Here is a 21,579-nt window from a genome sequence, read left to right on the forward strand (position 1 = left end):
GTCATATAGATTAATTAAGATTAGAGATATTTTTTATTTCCCTTTAAAAGTTGATAATTCAGTTGGACAGCCTCTTTTGAGAGGCTCCTCTGAGTAAAGAGCTGTTCATGAGGTGGTGAGAGACACAAAGATGAATAATCTAACCAGGTGGCTTCCATATTCAGGGGTGGTCTGGGGTGGGCAGAAAGAACTTGATCCTGAAGGCATGCTTCCATCCCTGCTTTACCACTACCTAGTTGGGTAACATTGGGCCAGTTGCCTGGCCTTTTGGAGCATCTGTTTTCTCATGTCTAAAAGGCAAATAACAAAACCTACTTTCTCAAGGTTTTTTGAGGATTAAAAGAATTGACATATGTAAAGTGCCTGGTGCAGCACCCAGCGTAGAGTACATGCTCATTAAATTTTATTTGCTTTCTGTTTCCTTTCATCTCAAGAGTGTCTAGCTATTGAGAGACAGGCATGAAAACTAATTACAGTACAAGGTGAACCAGAAGTAAGAAGTAAAAATAAAGTTATAGCCTCTGAGAGGAAAGAGATATTATGAATAAGAGGGAGAATCAGGGAAGATTCTATTTAAGAGGTAACTTCGAGTCTGGGCTGAAACAGGTGACTCTGGAAGTATGACATGGAAAATGGTGAGTGTTCCTATTCCACCCTAGCAGTTCTGGAATGTCTAGGTAGGGGACACTGTCTGGTTGGAAGGGAGAGGAGGTGCAGTGCTTGTGAAGGTTATGGGTGAAGATAATAAAGCCCTCTCCTCCCACCCGACTCGCTCCAGCCTGAAGTGGAACGTGACAGCTGTTTAGGATATTTGGACAGATATATTTGTTTAATGAGAAGGCCGAAACTGGTTGGGAGCTGATTGTGTGGGACCTTGAAAGTCTATGACTTTGAACTTTATTACATAGATTATGGGAGCCACTGGAGGTGTTTGAACAAGAGATTGATATGTTAGGTCCTGTGTATGTTTTTTTGTTTGTTTTACAACATCTCTAGAGCAATGTGAAGGATTGAGGGGCTGATAATAAGCACCTAAACTCATCTAAATACCCAGGATCATCCTCTGGCTCATTTTCCATCTACGGGCTGCCAAGGAGGGAGATAACAATAGCAATAACAAAAATAATGATAGACATTTGTTTAGCACTTCCTATGTGCCAAACATTATTCTAAGCACTTTACCTATATCAACTCCTTTAATCCTCACCGTAACCCTGTGAAGTGGATGCTATCATTACCCTCATTTTACAGATAAAGAGACCCAAGCTTCAATGACTTGCCTAAGGTCATGGCAGAGCTGGGTTTTGCACTTACTCAGTTGGTTCCAGGCTTGTAACTACTACCTCGCAGTGCCCCTGTAGCAATGCCTGGGGTTTACTGGTGGACTGGTGCTGCAGGTATGGGAAATGGACAGACAGAGGAATGAAAAAGTAAAGAAGGGAAAGGAGAAGGCGATCCAAATAGAGGGCACCAGAGAAAATAAACCATTGTCCATGGCAGGAAGTGCTGGAGGTCCTGCAGTGATGCTCTCAGGGACCACCAAGTGCCACCCTTGCCGTCAGCTGTGTACCCTCATGGAAGAAAGCTTAGGTTTTCTGAAAATAAGTTCATTATCTAAGATTTAAGGAACGAACGTTTAAGTGACAAAGACTCTAAAAATGTTTTTGATAGACGTGAATAATCAGAAACAGCTTAGCCTGCCAGATACATTGTCCAGCACATTACTTTGAAAAACTAGCAATTTAAAGAACTGAAATGGACCATGAAAATAATTAAACAGGCTGGGTTTCCTATTTAGAAGGAACAGCTCTGTAAATTACTTAAGGTACTTTATGATCAGATCCAGCTTCTCTCTTGCTACTCCTTTCCAGGACAGTAAACTCAACTCTATTGTTCCCAAATCCACCCAACCTCCACGTAAGGTCTACATACCCAAATTCCATTTTCAAGACACAGAACATGTCCCTAGCTTGCCTTTCCAAATGCTCTCCACCCTTCTCCAGTGTATTGTCACCCAGGGGGCTGGCACAGGTCAATAGGCTCCCATGCCTTTGGCTTCTGGCTGAGTTTATCCTGCTGGAAGTCCCAGTGGGCAATTAGACTAGGGATATGAGGTTAGGTTATTTTTATCCCTAGTGTCTTAGGATTCTGTTGGTTTCAAAACCACTCCTTCTCCTTGGCTCTTTGGGCCTAGAGGTGGTAACAGTTCTACTGTTAATAACCTTGGGCAATTACATCATCTCTTGTAGTTCCCCTACACCCCTTCCCCTCTTTTAAATAGGCCCTTTGTTAAACTGCCCTCAACTTATCCTCATGTGACTGGATGATTACTTTCCTTTTGGAACTTGAATATGTTTTCCACTATAAAACCCTATCTTCTCCGAACTCTCACGAAACTTGATTCTTATCCCTTTAGAGGTACTCTTGTTTTGCATATTACAGCATTTGTGTACATGTTATAAGTCTGTCTTTTACTGGAATCTATCAATGAATGTTAAAAGAATGGCTGAATGGCAAGGATACAAATAAGAATATTATGCATTATTTAAGTTTTCCTTACACTTTCTGTACTATTACTGTTATTTTAATATTAAAACTAAAGTTCTTTCACATTAGGGGGAAAATATACTTTACTTCTGAATCATTCAATTGTGGTGTTGGATCTGTGCTAACTGCAGACCTAGAGCTCCGGTCTCCATGCCCCTTCCCTTCACACTAGTAAGCAATGTGTTCTGATGTTGTGTCTCCATGTGCATTGCAGGCCCTTCTCTGTAGAGCCATCTGTTGGAACTCTTAATGTAGGACAGTCCATGCAACTGGAAGTGGAGTTTGAGCCACAGACTCTAGGCAATCACAGTGAAAGACTTATTGTGTATTACGACACAGGTATGCATTGCTCTTTGTTAAAAGTTCAGATGGAAAATATGATGAAGCAAAATAGGAACTGGTTATTTTGGCTGTATTAGAGTAAGCTAAGACCCACAGGGTGAACTAAAGAAGGAATGCCTCCAGCAGAAATCATGTTGAGCTGGATGTAAATCCCACCTAACAGTTTCTCCAGTGCTGAATGCCTGAGAAATATAGGGCTCAGGAGGGACGGAAGGAACCCATATCCAGAAGTTACATTGGTAGATTGAGGTCACTTATAATAAATGGAAAGTTGAAAGTAACTTAATGCCTCATGGGTTTTCCATTTACTGCTGTATTGGTTTAAATTTTTAAAAATATAAACTCCAGTTCAAAGTGTTATTGTGTGTTTCCACTAGTTTATGTAAGATCCAGTTACTCTAATTCTTAGAATATGCAAATATATTACTTAACATCTTACTTAAATAGCCCTCTGTCTACTGCTGCTAGCATTTTCTTAAAGACCCCACTCTTCATAATGACAAAAATTCACTTGTTTTTTGCAAATATTTAATTTATGGTCATGTAGACTGCTTGTACATTATGCAAGTCTCCAAGTTGGTTTTCAAATTAATATTTATTACTGCTATTTATTATTTCATGATTTTTCTCATTTTCTTCTCACTTCTTTCTTACCTATTCGTATTGATTGACCCAGATTGTCTGTATTAGAAGGGCGTCATAGGGAGGAAACAGAAGTGCTCAGCCAGGGAAGGAGCGACAAATGACATCTAGGTCACTGTTCAGGGTTGCTGGCTTTGTGGATGCGAATCTGAGCAGGACCATTGATTTTTCAAGCCCTTGACTGAGGACCTGTGGTTAAGTGGTCCTGGTTCCACACTGCCCAGCATACAACACATAACCAGTAGCACAATCTGTATTCCTTATCTTTTAGTGTTGTCCACAGGTCACTGGCTGCTAGCAAGACAAACCTAACCTGGACTAGCTTAAACAAACGGGGGTGTTTTGGGCCCGTGTAACCCAACAGTGGAAGGTTAAAAGTACAGCACATAACCCATCAGGGATATCTGTTTTCCAAAGCAGTGATATTTTATACTCCCACCAACAAAGCATGGGCATTCCAGTTGCTTCATATCCTCGTCCATGCATAATGTTATATTGTTCGTTATAGGCATACAGAAATATCGAGTGATGTCTTCTAGTGGTTTCAATTTTCACTTCTCTAATGATTAATGATGTTGAACACCTTTGCATGTGCTTGTTGGCTTTTCATGTATCTTTTTAAAATTAAGTATTCAAGTCTTTTGCTCATTTATTATTGAGTTGTTTTTCCTATTATCATTAATTTGTAAGAATACTTTGTAACTTGTTACTCTGAGTAGTAGTCATTTTTCAGATATAAGTATTGTTAATTTTCTCTACCAGTCTGTAGATTGCCTTTTCATTTCCTTAATGATGTTTCTTGGTGAGCCAGTCTTTAATTTTAATGAAATCCACATGATCATTTTTTCTTTTAAGATTAATGATTTTCACCTTCTTGCTGAGAAATCTTAGCCTTTTCCAAGATTATTAATATATTCTCCTGGATTTACTTTTAGAAGGGTAATAGTTTTAGCGGCTATGTTTAAGTTAATGATACATCTTTGATTTCATTTTTGCATATGTGTGAGGTAGGGACCATGTTTCTTTTTTTTTCCCAAGTGGATTATTGACTCTTCTCCATTCTGTTATCTTGTTCTGGAATTCCAATTAGTTACTCTATTAGTCTATTACTTAATCTACTAGTAGTCTATTATTTATTCCTATTAACATTTTTTTTATGTTTTCCATTTCTTTGTCTTTGTAGACTTCTCTGGATACCTTCTTCCTATCTATTACCCCATTCAGTAATTCCCTCTTCAATGAAGACTCATCTGCTGAGTTATAATTTTTCAATTATTATAATCATTTTAATTTCTGAAAGTTTTATTGGTTCTTGGCAAATCTGATTGATCTCTACTCTTGTTTTTCACATTTCCAATTTATTAAATGTATTAAACAGTTATTTATATTCTGTATCTGATAATTCAGACATATTGTCTGCTCATTTATTTGTTTATTTATTTATTTTGCTGTTTGTTGTTTCTTATGGTTTTCAACCATTGTATCTGTAGAGGAGGAAAAATATCTTTTTCCTGTATCCTTTCAGTTTTTTAGGCTGTGGCTCCTGTAACAAAAGACAGATTAACAAGAGAAAAATGTAAACATTGATTTAATGTGTGTTTTACATGATATGGGAGCCTTCACAAGGAAATGAAGACCTGAAGGAGTGGTGAAATCTGAATGTTTTAATGCTAGGTTTGAAGAAGAGTGGAGCATTGTGGGAAATTGTGATAGGACAAAAAAGGGTATGAGCTAAGTGTAGTAAACTGATAAGGCCTGTTTATTCAGATACTTCTTGGTGTCCCTCTGTATTCGAAGATAAGGATGCTTCTTTCCATCAGATATTGGAGGGCATCTCTCACATGGAAGAATCTTATGACCTGCCTCAGGAGAAGTTAAGAAGATCCATCTTGTACCTGCCATTTCTTATATTCGTTCAGCTTGAAATATTCAATATGCCAAGGTGCCATATTTTGTGACAGTGTGTCCTGAACCCCATCATATCTTATGCCTCTTTGTGTTTTATAGTTTTTGGATTTAGCATTCTCACTTTGAGCAGGTCATGGACTTTTTGTCCTATCCTAGTCACCTGATGCAATAGTTAAAGCAGAAGTTCAAGGGTTAACAAAAGCCACTAGGGTGAAATACAGCCTTGGCACTAGATTATTTCCCGGTATTCTTCACTTCACTTTGATGTCTTTATTTTCCTATCGGGTTAGTGATGAATTTTAAAGTAATTTGAAAAATATTTTTATTGAGTATTTTAGTTATTTCAATCTCCAGTTTGTTTAATTTGCTGCTTAAAACTGACTGTAATGTATGTCTTCTTTCACATTGTTCAGCAATACTTATATGATAGTTCATCCTTTCCCACTACTTTACAGTCCTTTCTATATATGATATTGTAAACATAGTTTACTCCTGTATACATTTAAGTTTTCTTTAATTTCTCTCAGCAGTAGTTTTCTGGGTATAAGTCTTGAACATTTTGATAGATTTATTCCTATATATTTATTCATCTTTGATGATTGTATGATTTGTTACCACTTTTTAAAAATTGAGGTGTGATTTAGATACAATGAGATACAGAGATCTTAAATGTACAGTTTGATGAATTCTGACAAATGTAAATACCTTTGTAACTCATTCATGATATAAAACATCTATCACCTCAGAAGTTTCCCTCGTATTCCGGTCAATCCCTCCATCCCCCATCCCAGAGATTCTGATTTCTATCACACTGTATTAGTTTTGCTTATTCTTGGACTTCAAGTAAATGTACTCATACACTGTATACTCTTTTGTGTCAGGTTTCTTTCATTCAACGTAATGTTTTTGAGATTTATTCATATTGTTGTGTGTGTTGGTAAGTCCCTTTTTACTCCTGAGCATTATTCCACTGTATGATTGTACATAGTTTATCCATTCTTTTGTTAATGTAACTTTGAATTGTTTAAAGTTTTGGGCTACTGTGAATAAAGCTTTATAGCCATTATTGTACAAGGATTGTGTGTGTGTGTGTGTGTGTGTGTGTACACATACGGGGTAAATATTTGGAAGTAGAATTGCTGGGTCATAAAATAGTTATTTGTTTAACTTTATAAGAAACTTCCAAATAGTTTTCTAAAGTGGTTGAAACCAGCACTAGATGAGGGTTTCAGTTACTGCACATCCTCATCAACTCTTGGTTGTGTTAGTCTCTTTTTTTAATTGAGGCATAATTATCTTATGTTATATTAATTTCAGATGTATAACATAGTGATTTGATATTTTTATGCATTGCAAAATGGTCCCTGTGGTAAATAAGTATTAATAACCATCATCACCATCCAAAGTTATTGCAATATTATTGACTGTATTCCCAACGCTGTACATTACATCCCTGTAACATTTGTTTTACAGCTGGAGGTTTGTACCTTTTAATCCCCTGTCCCTATTTGCCCATCTGTCCACTCCTCTCCCCTCTGGCAACCACCAGTTTGTTCTCTGTATCTATGAATCTGTTTCTGTTTTGTTATGTTTGTTCATTTGTTTTGCTTTAATTTTAGTCATTCTAGTGGATGTGAAGTGATATCTATTCTGGCTTAAATTTGCATTTCCCTAATGACCTATAATGTTAAGTAACTTTTCATGTGCTTCTGACTGTTTTATTCCCAAATGTTTATTAAATATTTTTCCCATTCTTTATTGGATTATTTATCATTCTGTTATTGGCTTGTAGTGTTTATATATTCTCAATACGTCTTTCAGAAGTTATTATTGTTAATATTTTCTCACAATCAGTGGATTATCTTTCTGCTTTTCTTAACAGGGCTTTTCATTAGCAAAGTAATTTAATTTTGGTGAAATAGTTTGTCATTTTTTCTTTTATAACTAGGGTAGTTTTTTCCTAATTTTATTTTCTAATTTTTTGTGAGTGTATCAAAATACAGTTGAATTTTGTATGTTGTCTTTTATCTACTGACCTTGATAAATTTACTTATTAGCTCATGGTTTATCTGTAGATGATTTTGGGTTTTGCTTATATATAATCAGTCATTTGCAAATAATCATAGTTTTATTCTTTTTTACCCATTAGCCTTTTATTTCTTATTCTTTCTTGCATAGGCTAGGACTTCAGTACAATGTTCAGTGGAAACGATGATGGTGAACATCCTTGTTCTCAGTCTCAGAGGCGAAGTGCTCAGTGTTTCATCAATTAGTATGAAGTCTTTAGTGGATACTCTATCAAATTAAGAGAATTCCCTTCTGTCTCTAGGTTTCTAAGACTTTTAATCTTGAATGGGTGTTGAATTTCATCAATTACTTATGCTTTTATTGAGATGATTATATATCATTTCACCTTTATTCTTCTAATGCACAGATTGAATTTCAAATGCTAAATCCCTGCTATATTCTGGGGTAAATCTAAGTTTTTAATGTTATTTTAATAAATTACTGGATTAGATTTCCTAATATTTTGTTTGAGAGTTTGACATCCAAACTCATGAGAAAGATTGCCCTGCCTGTAATTTTCTTTTCATGTAGTGCCTTTGTTTTTGATCTGAAAAAACAAATTGATCTCATAAAACAAATTGGGGATTATTCTCTTTTTAAATTCCCTCTGGAAAAGTTTTTTTTAAGATTCATATTATTTCTTCCTTAAATGATTGAAAAATTCATTGTTCAAGCCATCTGGTTCTAGAGCCTTTAAAAAATTTATTCAGTTTTCTTTAGGAGATATGGATCTACTAAGTTGTTTCTCTTTTTTTCTTGTGTAATTTTTGGTAAACTTTTCCAAGGAATTTTCCCATTTACTCAGAAAATATTAATTTACTGTCATAAAATTGTTTATAAACCATTCTCTCTATAATGCCTATAGGACCTGAAATGATATCTCCTCTTTCATTATTGATACTGGTAATTTGTATCTTTCTGTTTCTTGATCTATATTGTTAGGGATTTATCAATTTTATTTATTCAGATAATCAACTTTTGATTATTTCCTCTATCATTCATTTCTTTTCAATATCATTGATTTCTACTCTTTGTTATTTCATTTCTTCTACTTTTCGGGGGTTTAATTTGTTATACTTTTTCTAAATCTTAGGAGAGATGCTTAGAGCACTGATTTATAACCTTTCTTCTTTTCTAACATATGCATTTAAGTCAATAAATTTTCCTCTAAACCTGACTTTATCTTCAGCCCATATGTTTTTATATGTTTCATTTCCATTAACACTTAATTGAAAATATTTTAGAATTTCCATTTTTACCAATTCTTTGACCTATGGGCTACTTAGCAGTGTGTTACTTAATATTCAAACATTTGAAGATTTTTCTAGTTTTCTTTGTGTTACTGATTTCTAGTTGAGTTCCACCAGCAACAGAAAACAAATTCTTAATGATTTTTATCCGTGAAAATAGTTGAGACTTACATTATGGACCAGAATATGTTCTGTTTTGGTAAATGAGCTCTGTACACTTGAAAAGGGTACAAGTTCCATTAATATCAGTTAGGTCAAGTTTGTTAGTAATCATGTTGTTCAGTCTATGTCTTTACTATTTTTTCTCCTTATTTTATTTGTTATTGCAGGATGTTATTCAAATCCACTGCTATGATTGTGAATTTTGTATTTCTCTTTTTTGGTGATATCAATTTACATTTTATGTACTTTGAGGCTGTGATACTTGGTGTGTATACATTTTGGTTTATTATAACTTCCTGTTGAATTAACTATTTTATCATTATGAAATGTCTCTAAATCATTAACAAGATTTCTAACATTAACAAGATTTTTGGTATTTGTATAGTACAGTAGCTTTCTTTTGATTAGTGTATCCATAGTATATTCTTTCTTTTTCTTTCAACTTTTGTGTGTCCTCATATTTAAAGTGTGCTGTGTGGAAGCATCACCATATTGTTTTTTAATCCAGTTTGAGAATTTTAATTCAGTTCAGTCCTTTGTACTGTTCAGTCCTTTTATGTTGAATGCAGCTTCTAATATATTTGGATTTGGATCTTCTGTTTGATTGTGAAGTAATTATTACCTTTATGAGAAAATTATTAGCTAAATTTCAACAAAAGTCTTCATGTTATTAGTGTTGCTAGTGGATGAAAGTGAAAAATAATGAGTGTTAAAAAACTCAATCAGTGATACATTTCTTCCATCTGGATCTCCATATCCTTGTGAGGTATCATTTTTGTTTATATCAGCCCCAAGATTAAGTATTGAAAAAATGTATGGCCTGAGAATTACCTTTTTTGGATTACTATATCGCAATGTTTAAACCAAGAGTTTAAAAAACAAGGAAGCATAATCAACATTTTTTCTCTCACTAAAATAATTGTTGGTAAATTGGTAAATGTATCAATAAGTTATCTTTAAAATATTTTTATCTCATGCTCTTTTAATATTTTGGGTTGTTTTTTTAATACAGTTGGCATGTGCCTGTTCTAGTATAGTGGTATAATTTATAAACAAAGAAGTTTACATATGTTGGGGTTACAATGTCAAAAGTTTTTGAGACCAACAAGCTTAGAGTGGTCATAGAGCAATAGAATCAAACCTTGAGAGAAGATTTCAGTGATAATCTAATCCAGTCCTTAGATTTTACACATGTAAAACTGAAGACTTATGAAATTAAGTGATTTGCCCACAGACATTTAACTGGTCAGAAGTATAATTAGAACCCAACCTCAGACTCAACTCCTGTGCAGTGCTTTTTTTTAAACCATAGGAGATCATCTCCCTAATCTCTCATATTACTACACATGCATTTTGTACTCCTGTAATCATTGACTTTGAAATGCAGCTACATTCTCCCAGTGACCCTCAATCTGGATTTTAGTTTTATGGGAGTATTGGGGTTGACACCCATACTTACATTTATAGTCCTATGCTAAAGGAAATGAATATTTGTATATTAAAATGTAATCATGCATCAAAAAGTTGATTTCCATACCCTGAGGTTTTGGTGTTAACCTTGATTTATGAATAAAGTCACTTTCTAACCATTGCATACAGAGGTAAACTGTCTTGTAGCATTTCTCCTTACATGAAATGAACTGCTGATAAGAATATGCCTTCATCTTTATTGTGGGTTATCAATGACCAGGACCTCTAAACTGTCATTACTGAAAAACAGTTAATGATTACCCAAACACAATTAATCACAGAGCTTTTTCAAGCAGTCTTGATCACTGGCTTCTCATTTCACTAAATAAGCATCTGATTGAACTTTATGCAGCTGTTTGAAGTATGAATTAATTTGAGGAGGGAAATTTAGCATCGGTTTTTCTTCATACTTCCTCAAACGATATTCCACAAAGAGGAGCATTGATACTCCTCAGCAGGGAGTGCTGAATCATATTTCTTTTCTTTCTCCTCCTCCTCCTCCTCCTTCTCCTTCTTTCTTTTTTGTTTTGTTTCTGTTATAGTTGTATGAGTTTCTGGTGTACAGCATAGTGATTCAGTTATACATATATGTATATATATATTTTTTTTCTTTTTCATATTCTTTTCCATTATAGGTTATTGCAAGATATTGAATATAGTTCCCTGTGCTATACAGTAGGTCCTTGTTGTTTGTCTGTTTTATATATATAGTAGTTTGTGTCTGCTAATCCCAAACGTCTAATTTATCACTTCCTCCCCTTTCCCCTTTGGTAACCAAAAGTTTGTTTTTCATGTCTGTGAGTTTCTGTTTAAAAAACTTGTTTCTGTTTTGTAAACAAGTTCATTTGTATCATTTTTAGATTCCATTTTTGTATTTCTCTGGCTTATTTCACTTAGTATGATAATCTCTAGGTCCATCCATGTTGCTGCAAGTGGCATTATTTAATTTTAATGGCTGAGCAGTATTCCATTTTGTGTGTATGTATGTGTGTGTGTGTGTGTGTCTGTGTGTGTGTGTGTCTTCTTTATCCATTCATCTGCTGATGGAAATTTAGGTTGCTTCTATGTTGGCTGTTGTAAATAGTGCTGCTATAAAGATTGGAGTTTTCAAAATAGAGTTTTCTTTGGATATGTGCCCAGGAGTGGTATTGCTGGATCATATGGTAAGTCTATTTTTAGTTTTTAAAGGAACCTCCATACCGTTTTCTATAGTGGCTGCGCTAAATTACATTCCCACCACCAGTGTAGGAAGGTTCCCTTTTCTCCACACCCTCTCCAGCATTTATAGTTTGTGGATTTTTAAATGACATTCTGACAAAACTTCGTTGTCATTTTGATTTGCCTCTCTCTAATCATTAGCAGTGTTGAGCATCTTTCCATGTTCCTGTTGGCTTTCTGTATATCTTCTTTGAAGAAATGTCTGTTTAGGTCTTCTGTGCATTTTTTGATTGGGTTTTTGTTGTTGTTGTTATTGTCATCATTATTGAGTTGTATAAGATAGTTGTATATTTTGGAGATTAAGCCCTTGCCAGTCACCTCATTTGCAGGTATTTCCCCCCAGTCCATAGGTTGTCTTTTCATTTTGTTTACAGTTTCCTTTGCTATGCAAAAGCTTGTAAGTTTGATTAGGTCCCATTTGTTTATTTTTACTTTTATTTCTAGTCCTTTGAAAGACTGACCTAGGAAAACATTGCTGTGATTTATGTCAGAGAATGTTTTGCCTATGTTCACTTCTAGGAGTTTTATGGAGTTCTGTCTTATAGTTAAGTCTTTAAGCCACTTTGAGTTTATTTTTGTGTATGATGTGAGGGAGTGTTCTAACTTCATTGATTGACATATGGCTATCCAGCTTTCCTAACACCACTTGCTGAAGAGACTATCTTTTCTCCATTGTATATTCTTGACTCCTTTGTCAAAGATTATTGACTGTAGGTGTGTGGATTTATTTCTGGGCTCTCTGTTCTATTCCATTGATCCATATGTCTGTTTTTGCATTAGTACTTTGCTGTTTTGATTACTGTAGTTTTGTCGTATTGTTTGAAGTCTGGGAGGGTTATGCCTCCAGCTTTGTTCTTTTTCCTCAATATTGCTTTGGCAATTCTGGGTCTTTTGTGATTCCATATGAATTGTAGGATTATTTGTTCTAGTTCTGTGAAGAATGTCCTGGGTAATTTGATAGGGATTGCATTAAATCTGTAGATTATTTTGTGTGGTATGGCCATCTTAACAACACTAATTCTTCCATTCCAAGAACATGAGGTAGCTTTCCATTTCTTTAAATCATCTTCAGTTTCCTTTATCATTGTTTTGCAGTTCTCGGCGTGTAAGTGTTTTACCTCCTTGGTCAGGTTTATTCTTAAGTATTTTATTTTATTTTTTGATGCAATTTTAAAACGGATTTTTTTTATACTTTCCGTTTCTGATGTTTCATTATTAGTGTAAAGAATGCAACATACTTCTGTATGTTAATCTTGTATCCTGCTATCTTGCTGAATTCGTTTATCAGTTCTGGCAGTTTTTGTGTGGAGTCTTTAGGATTTTCTATATATAGTATCATGTTGTTGTCATATACTCATAATTTTTACCTCTATCCTTCCAATTTGGATCCGTTTTATTTCTTTTTCTTATCTAATTGCTGTGACTAGGACTTCCAGTACTTGAGTAGAAGTGATAAGAATAGGCATCTTTGTCTTGTTCCAGATTTTAGAGGGAGAGTTTTCAGCTTTTCACCATTGAGTATTATGTTGGCTGTAGGTTTGTCATAAATAGCTTTTACTATGTTGAGATATGTTCCCACTATACCCACTTTGGTAAGTTTTTATCATGAATGGATGCTGAATTTTATCAAATGCTTGTTTGGCATCTGTTGAGATGATCATGTGGTTTTTATCTTTTCTTCTATTGATGTGGTGTATCACACTGATTGATTTGCATGTGTTGAACCATCCTTGTGATCCTGGAATGAATCCAACTTGATAGTGGTATATGATCTTTTCTATGTGTTATTGGATTCAGTTTGCTAATATTTTGTGGAGAATTTTTGCATCTATGTTCATCAAATATATTGGCCTGTAATTTTCTTTTTTGGTAATGTCTTTGTCTGGTTTTGTTACCAGGGCAATGGTAGTTTCATAAAATGAGTTTGGGAGTATTTCCTCCTCTTCAGTGTTTTGGAAGATTTTTGAGAAGGATCACTATAACTTCTTTGTATGTTTGGTAGAATCCCCCAGTGAAGCCATCAGGTCCTCAACTTTGGTTTAAAGGGACGTTTTGTTTGTTTGTTTGTTTGTTTGTGTTTAATAGATTCTACTTCACTTCTAGTGATCAGTCTGTTCAAATTATCTATTTCTTCCTGATTTAGTAGTTTTGGTGGACTATATATTTTTAGAAACTTGTCCATTTCTTCTAGGTTGTCCAATTTGTTGGCATATAAATTGTTCACAGTATTCTCTTATTTTTTTTTTAATTTCTGCAGTATCAGTTGTTATTTCTCCTTTTTCATTTCTTACTTTGATTATTTGGGTCCTCTCTCTTTTCTTCTTGGTGAGCCTGGCCAGAAGTTTGTCAATTTGGTTTACACTTTCAAAAAATCAGCTCTTGGTTTTATTGTCAATCACATTTCTAACAGTTGTGTTTATACCTTTCCACTGTGGGTCCTCCACTTCATTAAATGCAGCTAGGAGATTTTGCTTTTTTGACAACTGGAGTTTGAACTAGTGCTCTAGCAGTTAAAGAAGTCAAGTATAAATTTCACTGATGTCTGATATTTTATTTATTAGCATTTTCCTGAACCAGAACTCTCCCTTCCTTTCCTGCTGTATATGCTCTTCTGTAGTAAAATCAAGTTTGTTCAAGCAATTGATTTTATACCAGAAATAATACAGTTACCTTTTTATTATAGTCTAAATCTGAGAAGGAACTAAAGTAACTTGATACCTTTTACAAACTAATCCATCCAGAAGAGATTAAAAATTCAATTTCTCAAAGCTACATTCACAACAACAAAACCCAAACTGAAATGAAATCAGAACACTGAGTAAATTAGTTCCATTATTCGAGTAAAACTGAGAAGTGAAAATATTGACTATTAGGAGAGAAACAAATGGTTAATTGCCTTAAGTTTTACGTTTTTCAGTTGATATTAAGAAGCTTTATATAATCTAAGGATTCAAGGAAATATTAGTATTCAGAACAGGCTTTTAAAAAAGACATTGTTATTGAAACTTAGGTTATTTGGATGAGCAGTAAAGTAGAAGCACAGCAGTGATTTTCTTTGATGCCTGCTGAAGTTACTGTCATCAGAGAAGTGGCATTAACTAGTGGCATAATCAGGAAATAGAGCTGGTGCACTTATTCAGCATTTTAAAAAGTATTTTGTCTCTTAGTGAAGAGGAGATATTTCAATTCAGGAATCAGAAATCGGCGAATGGGCTCTTTTCCCTAAAGGGGTGTGATGATGTAATATTATTAAACATGCAAGCAACTGTAATATTAGTACTTCATAGAGCAGCTTTATGGTCAATTGTGTATTTTATGCTAATAAACCATGAAGAAAATTTTTTCCTCCTAAAGGCTAATAAATGAGTACCAAAATATAATATAGTAATTGAGTGTGATATGAAATCGTGCAGGTGAAACTACTAAATAATATGTATCTGAATATACCTGTGCAGACTTAGCTCTATGAGCTTTGTGTCAATTGTGTGATTATTATAATGAATTATAAACATGTGCCATTATAATTACAAAATCTAGCAAAACACAGTCATTATAAAAGAAGCAAATGTTTTAGAGCCAATGCAAACATTCCTTGACCTAGTTTTCTTTTCTTAGTTTCTTATTCTGCAGCTTAGGATAGGGAATAGCCAGAAGTTAGGATAAACTGATGGTCAGAGATTGTTTAGGGAAGTGGAGTGTTTTCGTAAACTGCATAGCAAGTGAAGACTCTCAAGTCATTAGATGTTAGTATTTAAAAGGACATTAGAGGACATCTCTGCAACTCCCTTCCTTTTAGGGGGAAGTAAACTGAGGCCTAGAGGCATTAAATGACTGTACACCTAAGTAAAGCTGGAACTTAAACCCTGGTCTTTGGACTCCTCTGAGGCCAGCATGCTTTCTATAACCCTACACTGCCTTCCATGTAGGTTAAGAATACCAATTTTGGCATTTCCATTGATGTGCTGGGTGAGCTCAGTCAAGTTGTGTAATTTGTTTCCTGAACCCTTCAAAGAAAGAGCACTTCTGAAGAAGTTTGATTCAGCAATCCACTTGAGTGGTGAATCTGACCCTGCTGTGACCAAGAGATGAGAAACATTCTTTCCATCAACTTGCCAGTTCCCAAGAGAATCTATGGCTCTGCTCATATATTTTATTTACTGTCCTCTGTTGTCTGAAAGTAACTAAAACCACAGTATAAAATGTATTGTGTATATAGCTAGTTTCACATTGGAGGGGGTAAAATTAGTTTTGTTCATACTTGTTTTTGCTTGATTGATAGTAGCAAAACTTGCAAGAGGTAATGAGACCTTCCATAAAATACGTCTTTACTAGGACATAATAAATGACTGTGGCTAGCCTCATCTACAGTGACTGCAGAATTCAACCCCAGAAACCAAAACAGAGCCATAATGGGAACAGGCACTCCAAGGGCACAAAAAATACCAACGATAAGGCAGCCTTACCCGTTCTCACAGGCATAACACCGCTTTCTCCTTTGAGTCTTCTAAGTAGCTAGAGGTTGGGGACCCTACTTAAGATTATCATCATGAAAGTCCTTCAACAGCTGTGGAAACAAGATGAAGAGTTAATTGCTTTCTTCACTTGGTGGATCTGACGATTTTTGGAAGATGGTAGTGAAAAAAATCAGTATTAGGTGGTTTTTGAAAAGAGTACAGTGGCTCTTGCTTTATTTCTGGGAAGGAACATTTTGCAGTGAACAACTCAAGTTGATGGCATTAGTCTCTCTGACCTCTAGATTTGTATGAAATAAGTAAGCCCTTGAATGTTTTTCCTTGATTAGTTTTTAAACAATGTTTCAAATAATTGCAAAAGCACAGAAATAACATAGTTAACAACCATTATATTTAGGACATCTCAACATTTTTCTAAATATATTTCTTTCAGATGTTTTATTTTATGGATAACTAAACTGATTATAGATTTGGTATCACTTTGTTACTCTTTCCTGATATAACTCCCCTGCCTTAGTTTACAGAGGAGCTGTATTGGGTGCATTTTCATGCCATTCCTACATATCTACTTATCTATAAACAATATATGCTATTGTCTTGAATAGTTTTAAACTTCACATAAATTGCATATTACTGTATATACCATTTCCCAACTTGACTTTTTCAGTCAACATTATGTTTTAAAGATTTAAACATATAGTAGTTACATAGCTGTGATTCATTTTAACATAACATACTTCAGCATATGAAAATACTGTAATTTATGTATTCTTCTACTGAATATAAGCATGTTTCTAGCTTTTTGCTGTTACAAGCAATGCTGCAGTGAGTGTCTTTATGTATGTCTTCTTGTGTAGTTTGTGAGATTGTCCACAAGGATAAATATCTAGAAGTGAAATTGCTGAGTTATATGGCCAATGTATCTTGAGCTTTACTGGATACTCAACTGGTTGTACCAGTCTATTTCCATCAGCAGTATATGAAAATTCTTGTTTTCCCAAATGTTTGCCAATATACTGCCAAAACAGGATTGTCATACTGTTTTGATTTTTGTTAATCTAGTGGTTACAAAATGGTTTTATTTTATTTTATTTTATTTTATTTTATTTTATTTTATTTTATATTTCTCTCATCACTAGTGCTAGCTAGCAGCTTTACATGTTTCTTGAATGCCCAGTAATCCCTTTTTTAGCATTAAAGTTTTAGATGAGTAATATATTCATATGTTCAAAAATTAAAGCAATATTTTAAAGCATGTATCAAAAGTGTTATTTTCATCATACCTTGTTCACCTGACCCTGTTCTCATTTTATTGGTTTCTTATATATCTTTCCAGTGTTTTTATACAAATAAATGCAAACATGAATGCATTTCCTTATTTCCCCCCGCCTTACACAAAAATAACATACTGTGTAAATTGTTCTAATCCTTGCGTTTTCCACTTAACCATATATCCTGGAGATCTTTCCACATCACTGTGTACTTTTTCATACCCGCACAGTAGTGCACTTTGGGGTCTAGCACAGATTACTGAACCAGCCTTCTCTTGATGGGTGGTGCTCCAGCTGTTTTCACTCTGTCGCTATTGAGAACAGTGCTGTAATGAATACCCTTCATCTTGTTCTGACTCATCTATAAGATAAATTCCTAGGAGTGGGCTACAGGATAGTTTTGTAATTTTGATAGATGTTTTGTTCCAAATTCACTCCATGGAGTGGGGAAGAATAGTACCATTTTGCATTCCCACAGAATGTCTAAGAGTGCCTTCTCCCCACAGTCTTGACTATAAATTATGTTCTCAAACTTTAGTTTTACCAATCTGATGGGGGAGATGGTATATAAATACATCTTTAGTTGTACTTCTTTTATTATATAGAGTCAAGCTGAACATCTTTTAATACATATAGAAAGCTGTTATATTTCTTTTTTCTGTCTCTCTCTTTTCCCTTCCTTTTCTTTCTTTTTCTTCCTTCCTTCCTTCCTTCCTTCCTTCCTTCCTTCCTTCCTTCCTTCCTTTCTTTCTTTCTTTCTTTCTTTCTTTCTTTCTTTCTTTCTTTCTTTCTTTCTTTCTTTCTTTCTTTCTCTTTCTTTCTTTCTCTCTCTTTCTCTCTTTCTTTTCTCTTCTCTCTCTTTTCCTTTCCTTTTCTTTCTTTCTTTGTCTTTCTTTTCTTTTTTCTCTCTTTTCCTTTCCTTTTCTTTCTCTCTTCTTCCCTTCTTTCCTTTCCTTCCTTTTGTTTCTTTCGTTTCTTTCCTTTCTTCTCTATTCCCATTCTTCCATTGGATTGTCTTACTTACTTCTAACAGCTATTTATATATTTGGTGATTTAGCCCCTTGTCTCAGATATGAATTGCAAATATTTTACCCAGTTTTCCTTTGTTTTTGCTTATGACTTTTTGTACCATGCAGAATTTCTTTTTTCATGTTTATATAATCAAATCTCATGTTTTTTAGAGGGATCTGGATTTTGTCACAGTTAGAAAACTTTCCCCCCAAAAGTAATGAAGAAATTTTTCTGAGTACTGTTCTATTTTACAGTTTCATACTGAACATTGAAATATTTGATTCATTTGGCTTTATTCTAATGTTAGCTGTGAGGTATGTGTTTCCATATGGCTACCAAGTTGTCCCAATAGCACTTCTTTTTAAACAAAGTTCATCAATACGCTAGTGATTCAAGATGCTGCCTTTACAATAATTTCCAATATGTATTTGGAAATTTTGATTTTTTATTCTGTTCCATTGATCTATCTCTTTATGCTGTTTTAATTACTTATACTGTGTTTTAATTTTAGCAGTTCCTGGGTTTTTTGAGTTTTTTAATAAAAAATATTTTTTTGAATTTTGTTAAATTCCTTTTCAGCATCAGTGGAGAAGATTATCTAATTTTTCTTCTTAGATCTATTCTACATCAATAGAGTTTCTTCACATTACTGAGATAAACTCCACTTGGTTGCAAAGTATCATTGCTTTAATATGCTGATGAATTATGATTGCTAATTTTTTATTTAAGGTCATACATTGATATTCAGAAGTGTAATTGGCCTGTATATTGGCCTATTTGTTTCATCTTTGACAGAGTTTAATAACAATGTTATGCTGAAAATACAATGTTGGAAGTTAATAAATAATTGTTACTTTACCAGTAAAATGGACAAAGCAGAAGATGGGATTAGTGAACCTGAAGACAGGTCAATAGAAAATAACCAAACTGAAGCACAGAGAGAAAAACAAAGAATAGGGTTGGGGTGAGATACCAAACAGAAAGCAAAAACCATGCGGAACACAGTCAAGAGGACAATGCACATGTAATTGGAGTCTTAGAAATAGAGCAAAGAATGGGATAAAAAATATTTTAAGAGATAATGGCTGAGAATTTTCCAAAAATGATGAATGACATTAACCCAAAGTTCACAAACTCTGCAAACCCTTAGTGGTACAAATACTGCTAAAAACAAAAGCAAAGACAATATCATAAAAGTAGTCAGAAGAAAAAGAGACAGTCTCTTAAAAGGAGCACCAATAATACTGATGGCAAATTTTTCAGCTGGGTCTGAAATTATAGAAGCCAGAGGACAGTAAAATGGTATTATGCAAGTGCTGGAAAGAAAAAAGTACTAATTTAGAATCCTTTATCCATTAAAAAATATCCTCAAAAAGTGAAGACAAAACAAAGACATTTGTAGACAAAAAAAAATGCTGAAAACCCATAGAATTCTTGATTGTCATTGTTTTCCTGTTCATTGTATTGAAGAAGCCATTCTATTGTTTTTTAGTTTCCATTGTTTCAGTTGAAAAGATAGCTGTAATTCTAACGTTGGGTCCGTTGAAGATAATCTTTTCTCCTCTAGCTGCTTTTAGGATTTTCTCTTTGTCTTTAATTTTCTTTAGTTTCACTGCAGTATATTTATATATGAATTTCTTTTAATTTATCCTATTTGACATTCATTGCACTTTTTGAATTCTAAAATGATGCCTTTAATCAATCCTAGAAAACTCTTAACCACCATCTCTTAGAATACTGTCTTTGCCTTATTATCTCTTTCCTCTCCTTCTGAGTTCTCAGTTAAATGCTTTTACATCTTCTCATTCCATTTGCCTGGTCTTTCACACATTCGTTTTACATCTTGCATTTGGTTTTATTTTTCATATTACCTTTTGTATTTTCTGAACCATTTGTCATTTCACTAGTTTTCGTGAAATTGATAACATTCTCCTATTAAGTATATTCTTAGAGTTTAAAAAATTAGGATATTTCCTTTCTATATGATTTCATTTTTTCCCATTAGTTAGTTAGTTAGATATTAGTTAGTTAGTTTATTATTTCATGAAAGATTCTTAAATTCTGTAGTGCTTTACAATTTTTAAAAGTTTCACACACATGGTTTCATATAATACTATAATGACCCTTTTCCCCCTCCTCCTATATTGTCCCTCCCCATTCCCTCTCCCAACTGGTAACCACTACTTTGTTCTCTGCGTCTGTCATTCTGCTTCTTTTTTGTTGAATTCACTAGTTTGTTGTATCTTCTAGATTCCACATATAAATGAGATCATACAGTATTTATCTTCCTCTGACTTTTTTCTCTTAGCATAATGTCCTCCAACTCTATCCTTGTTGCAAATAGCAACATTTCATTCTTTTTTAGGGCTGAATGTTATTCCATTGTATCTAGATGCCACACCTTCTTTATCCATCCATCTTTTGATGGACACTGGGTTGCTTCCATATCTTGGCTATTGTAAATAATGCTGCTAAGAACATTGGGGTGCATGTATCTTTTTGAATTAGTGTTTTCTTTTCTTCTTGGATATATACCCAGGAGTGGAATTGCTGGATCACATAGTAGTTCTACTTACAGTCTTTTGAGGAACCTCCATACTGTTTTCCATAGTGGCTGCACCAATTTACAATCCCACCAACAGCATATGAGGGTCTCCTTTTCTCCACATCTTCTCCAGGATTTGTTATGTGTAAACTTTTTGATGATAGCAATTCTGACAGGTGTGAGGTGGTATTTCATTGCGGTTTTGATTTGCATTTTTTCTGATAATTAGTAATGTTGGGCATCTTTTCATGTACCTGTTGGCCATCTGCATTTCCTCTTTGGAGAAATGTCTATTCATTTCTTATGCTCACTTTTCACTTGGGTTGTATGGTTTTTTTGATGTGGAGTTGTGTGAGTTGTTTATATATGTTGGATGTTAACTCCTTATGGGTCGTATCATTTGCAAATATTTTCTCCCATTCAGTAGAGTGTCTTGTCATTTTATTGATGGTTTCCTTTGCTGTGCAGAAGCTTTTAAGTTTAATTAGGTCACATTTATTAATTTTTACTTTTATTTCCTTTGCTTTAGGAGACAGATCCCCAAAAATATTGCTGTGATTTATGTCAAAGAGTGTTCTGCCTGTGTTTTCCTTTAGGAGTTTTATAGTATCTGGTCTTACATGTAGGTCTTTATTATTTTATTTTATTTCTATAAGAGCCTAAAGTGTGGCTGT

General features: G+C 34.2%; 1 protein-coding gene across 1 annotated transcript in view; it reads left to right on the forward strand.

The window, feature by feature from the left end:
• HYDIN (HYDIN axonemal central pair apparatus protein) overlaps positions 1 to 21,579 on the forward strand; it is a 478,970-nt gene that overhangs the window by 215,508 nt on the left and 241,883 nt on the right. The window contains exon 14 of the mRNA XM_072967685.1: positions 2,762 to 2,886. Within this exon, the coding sequence (XP_072823786.1) occupies positions 2,762 to 2,886 (125 nt within the window). The remainder of the gene's footprint in view (positions 1 to 2,761; positions 2,887 to 21,579) is intronic.

The sequence above is a fragment of the Vicugna pacos genome, chromosome 9, assembly GCF_048564905.1.
Source record: "Vicugna pacos chromosome 9, VicPac4, whole genome shotgun sequence".
NCBI classification, from domain to species: Eukaryota; Metazoa; Chordata; class Mammalia; order Artiodactyla; family Camelidae; genus Vicugna; species Vicugna pacos.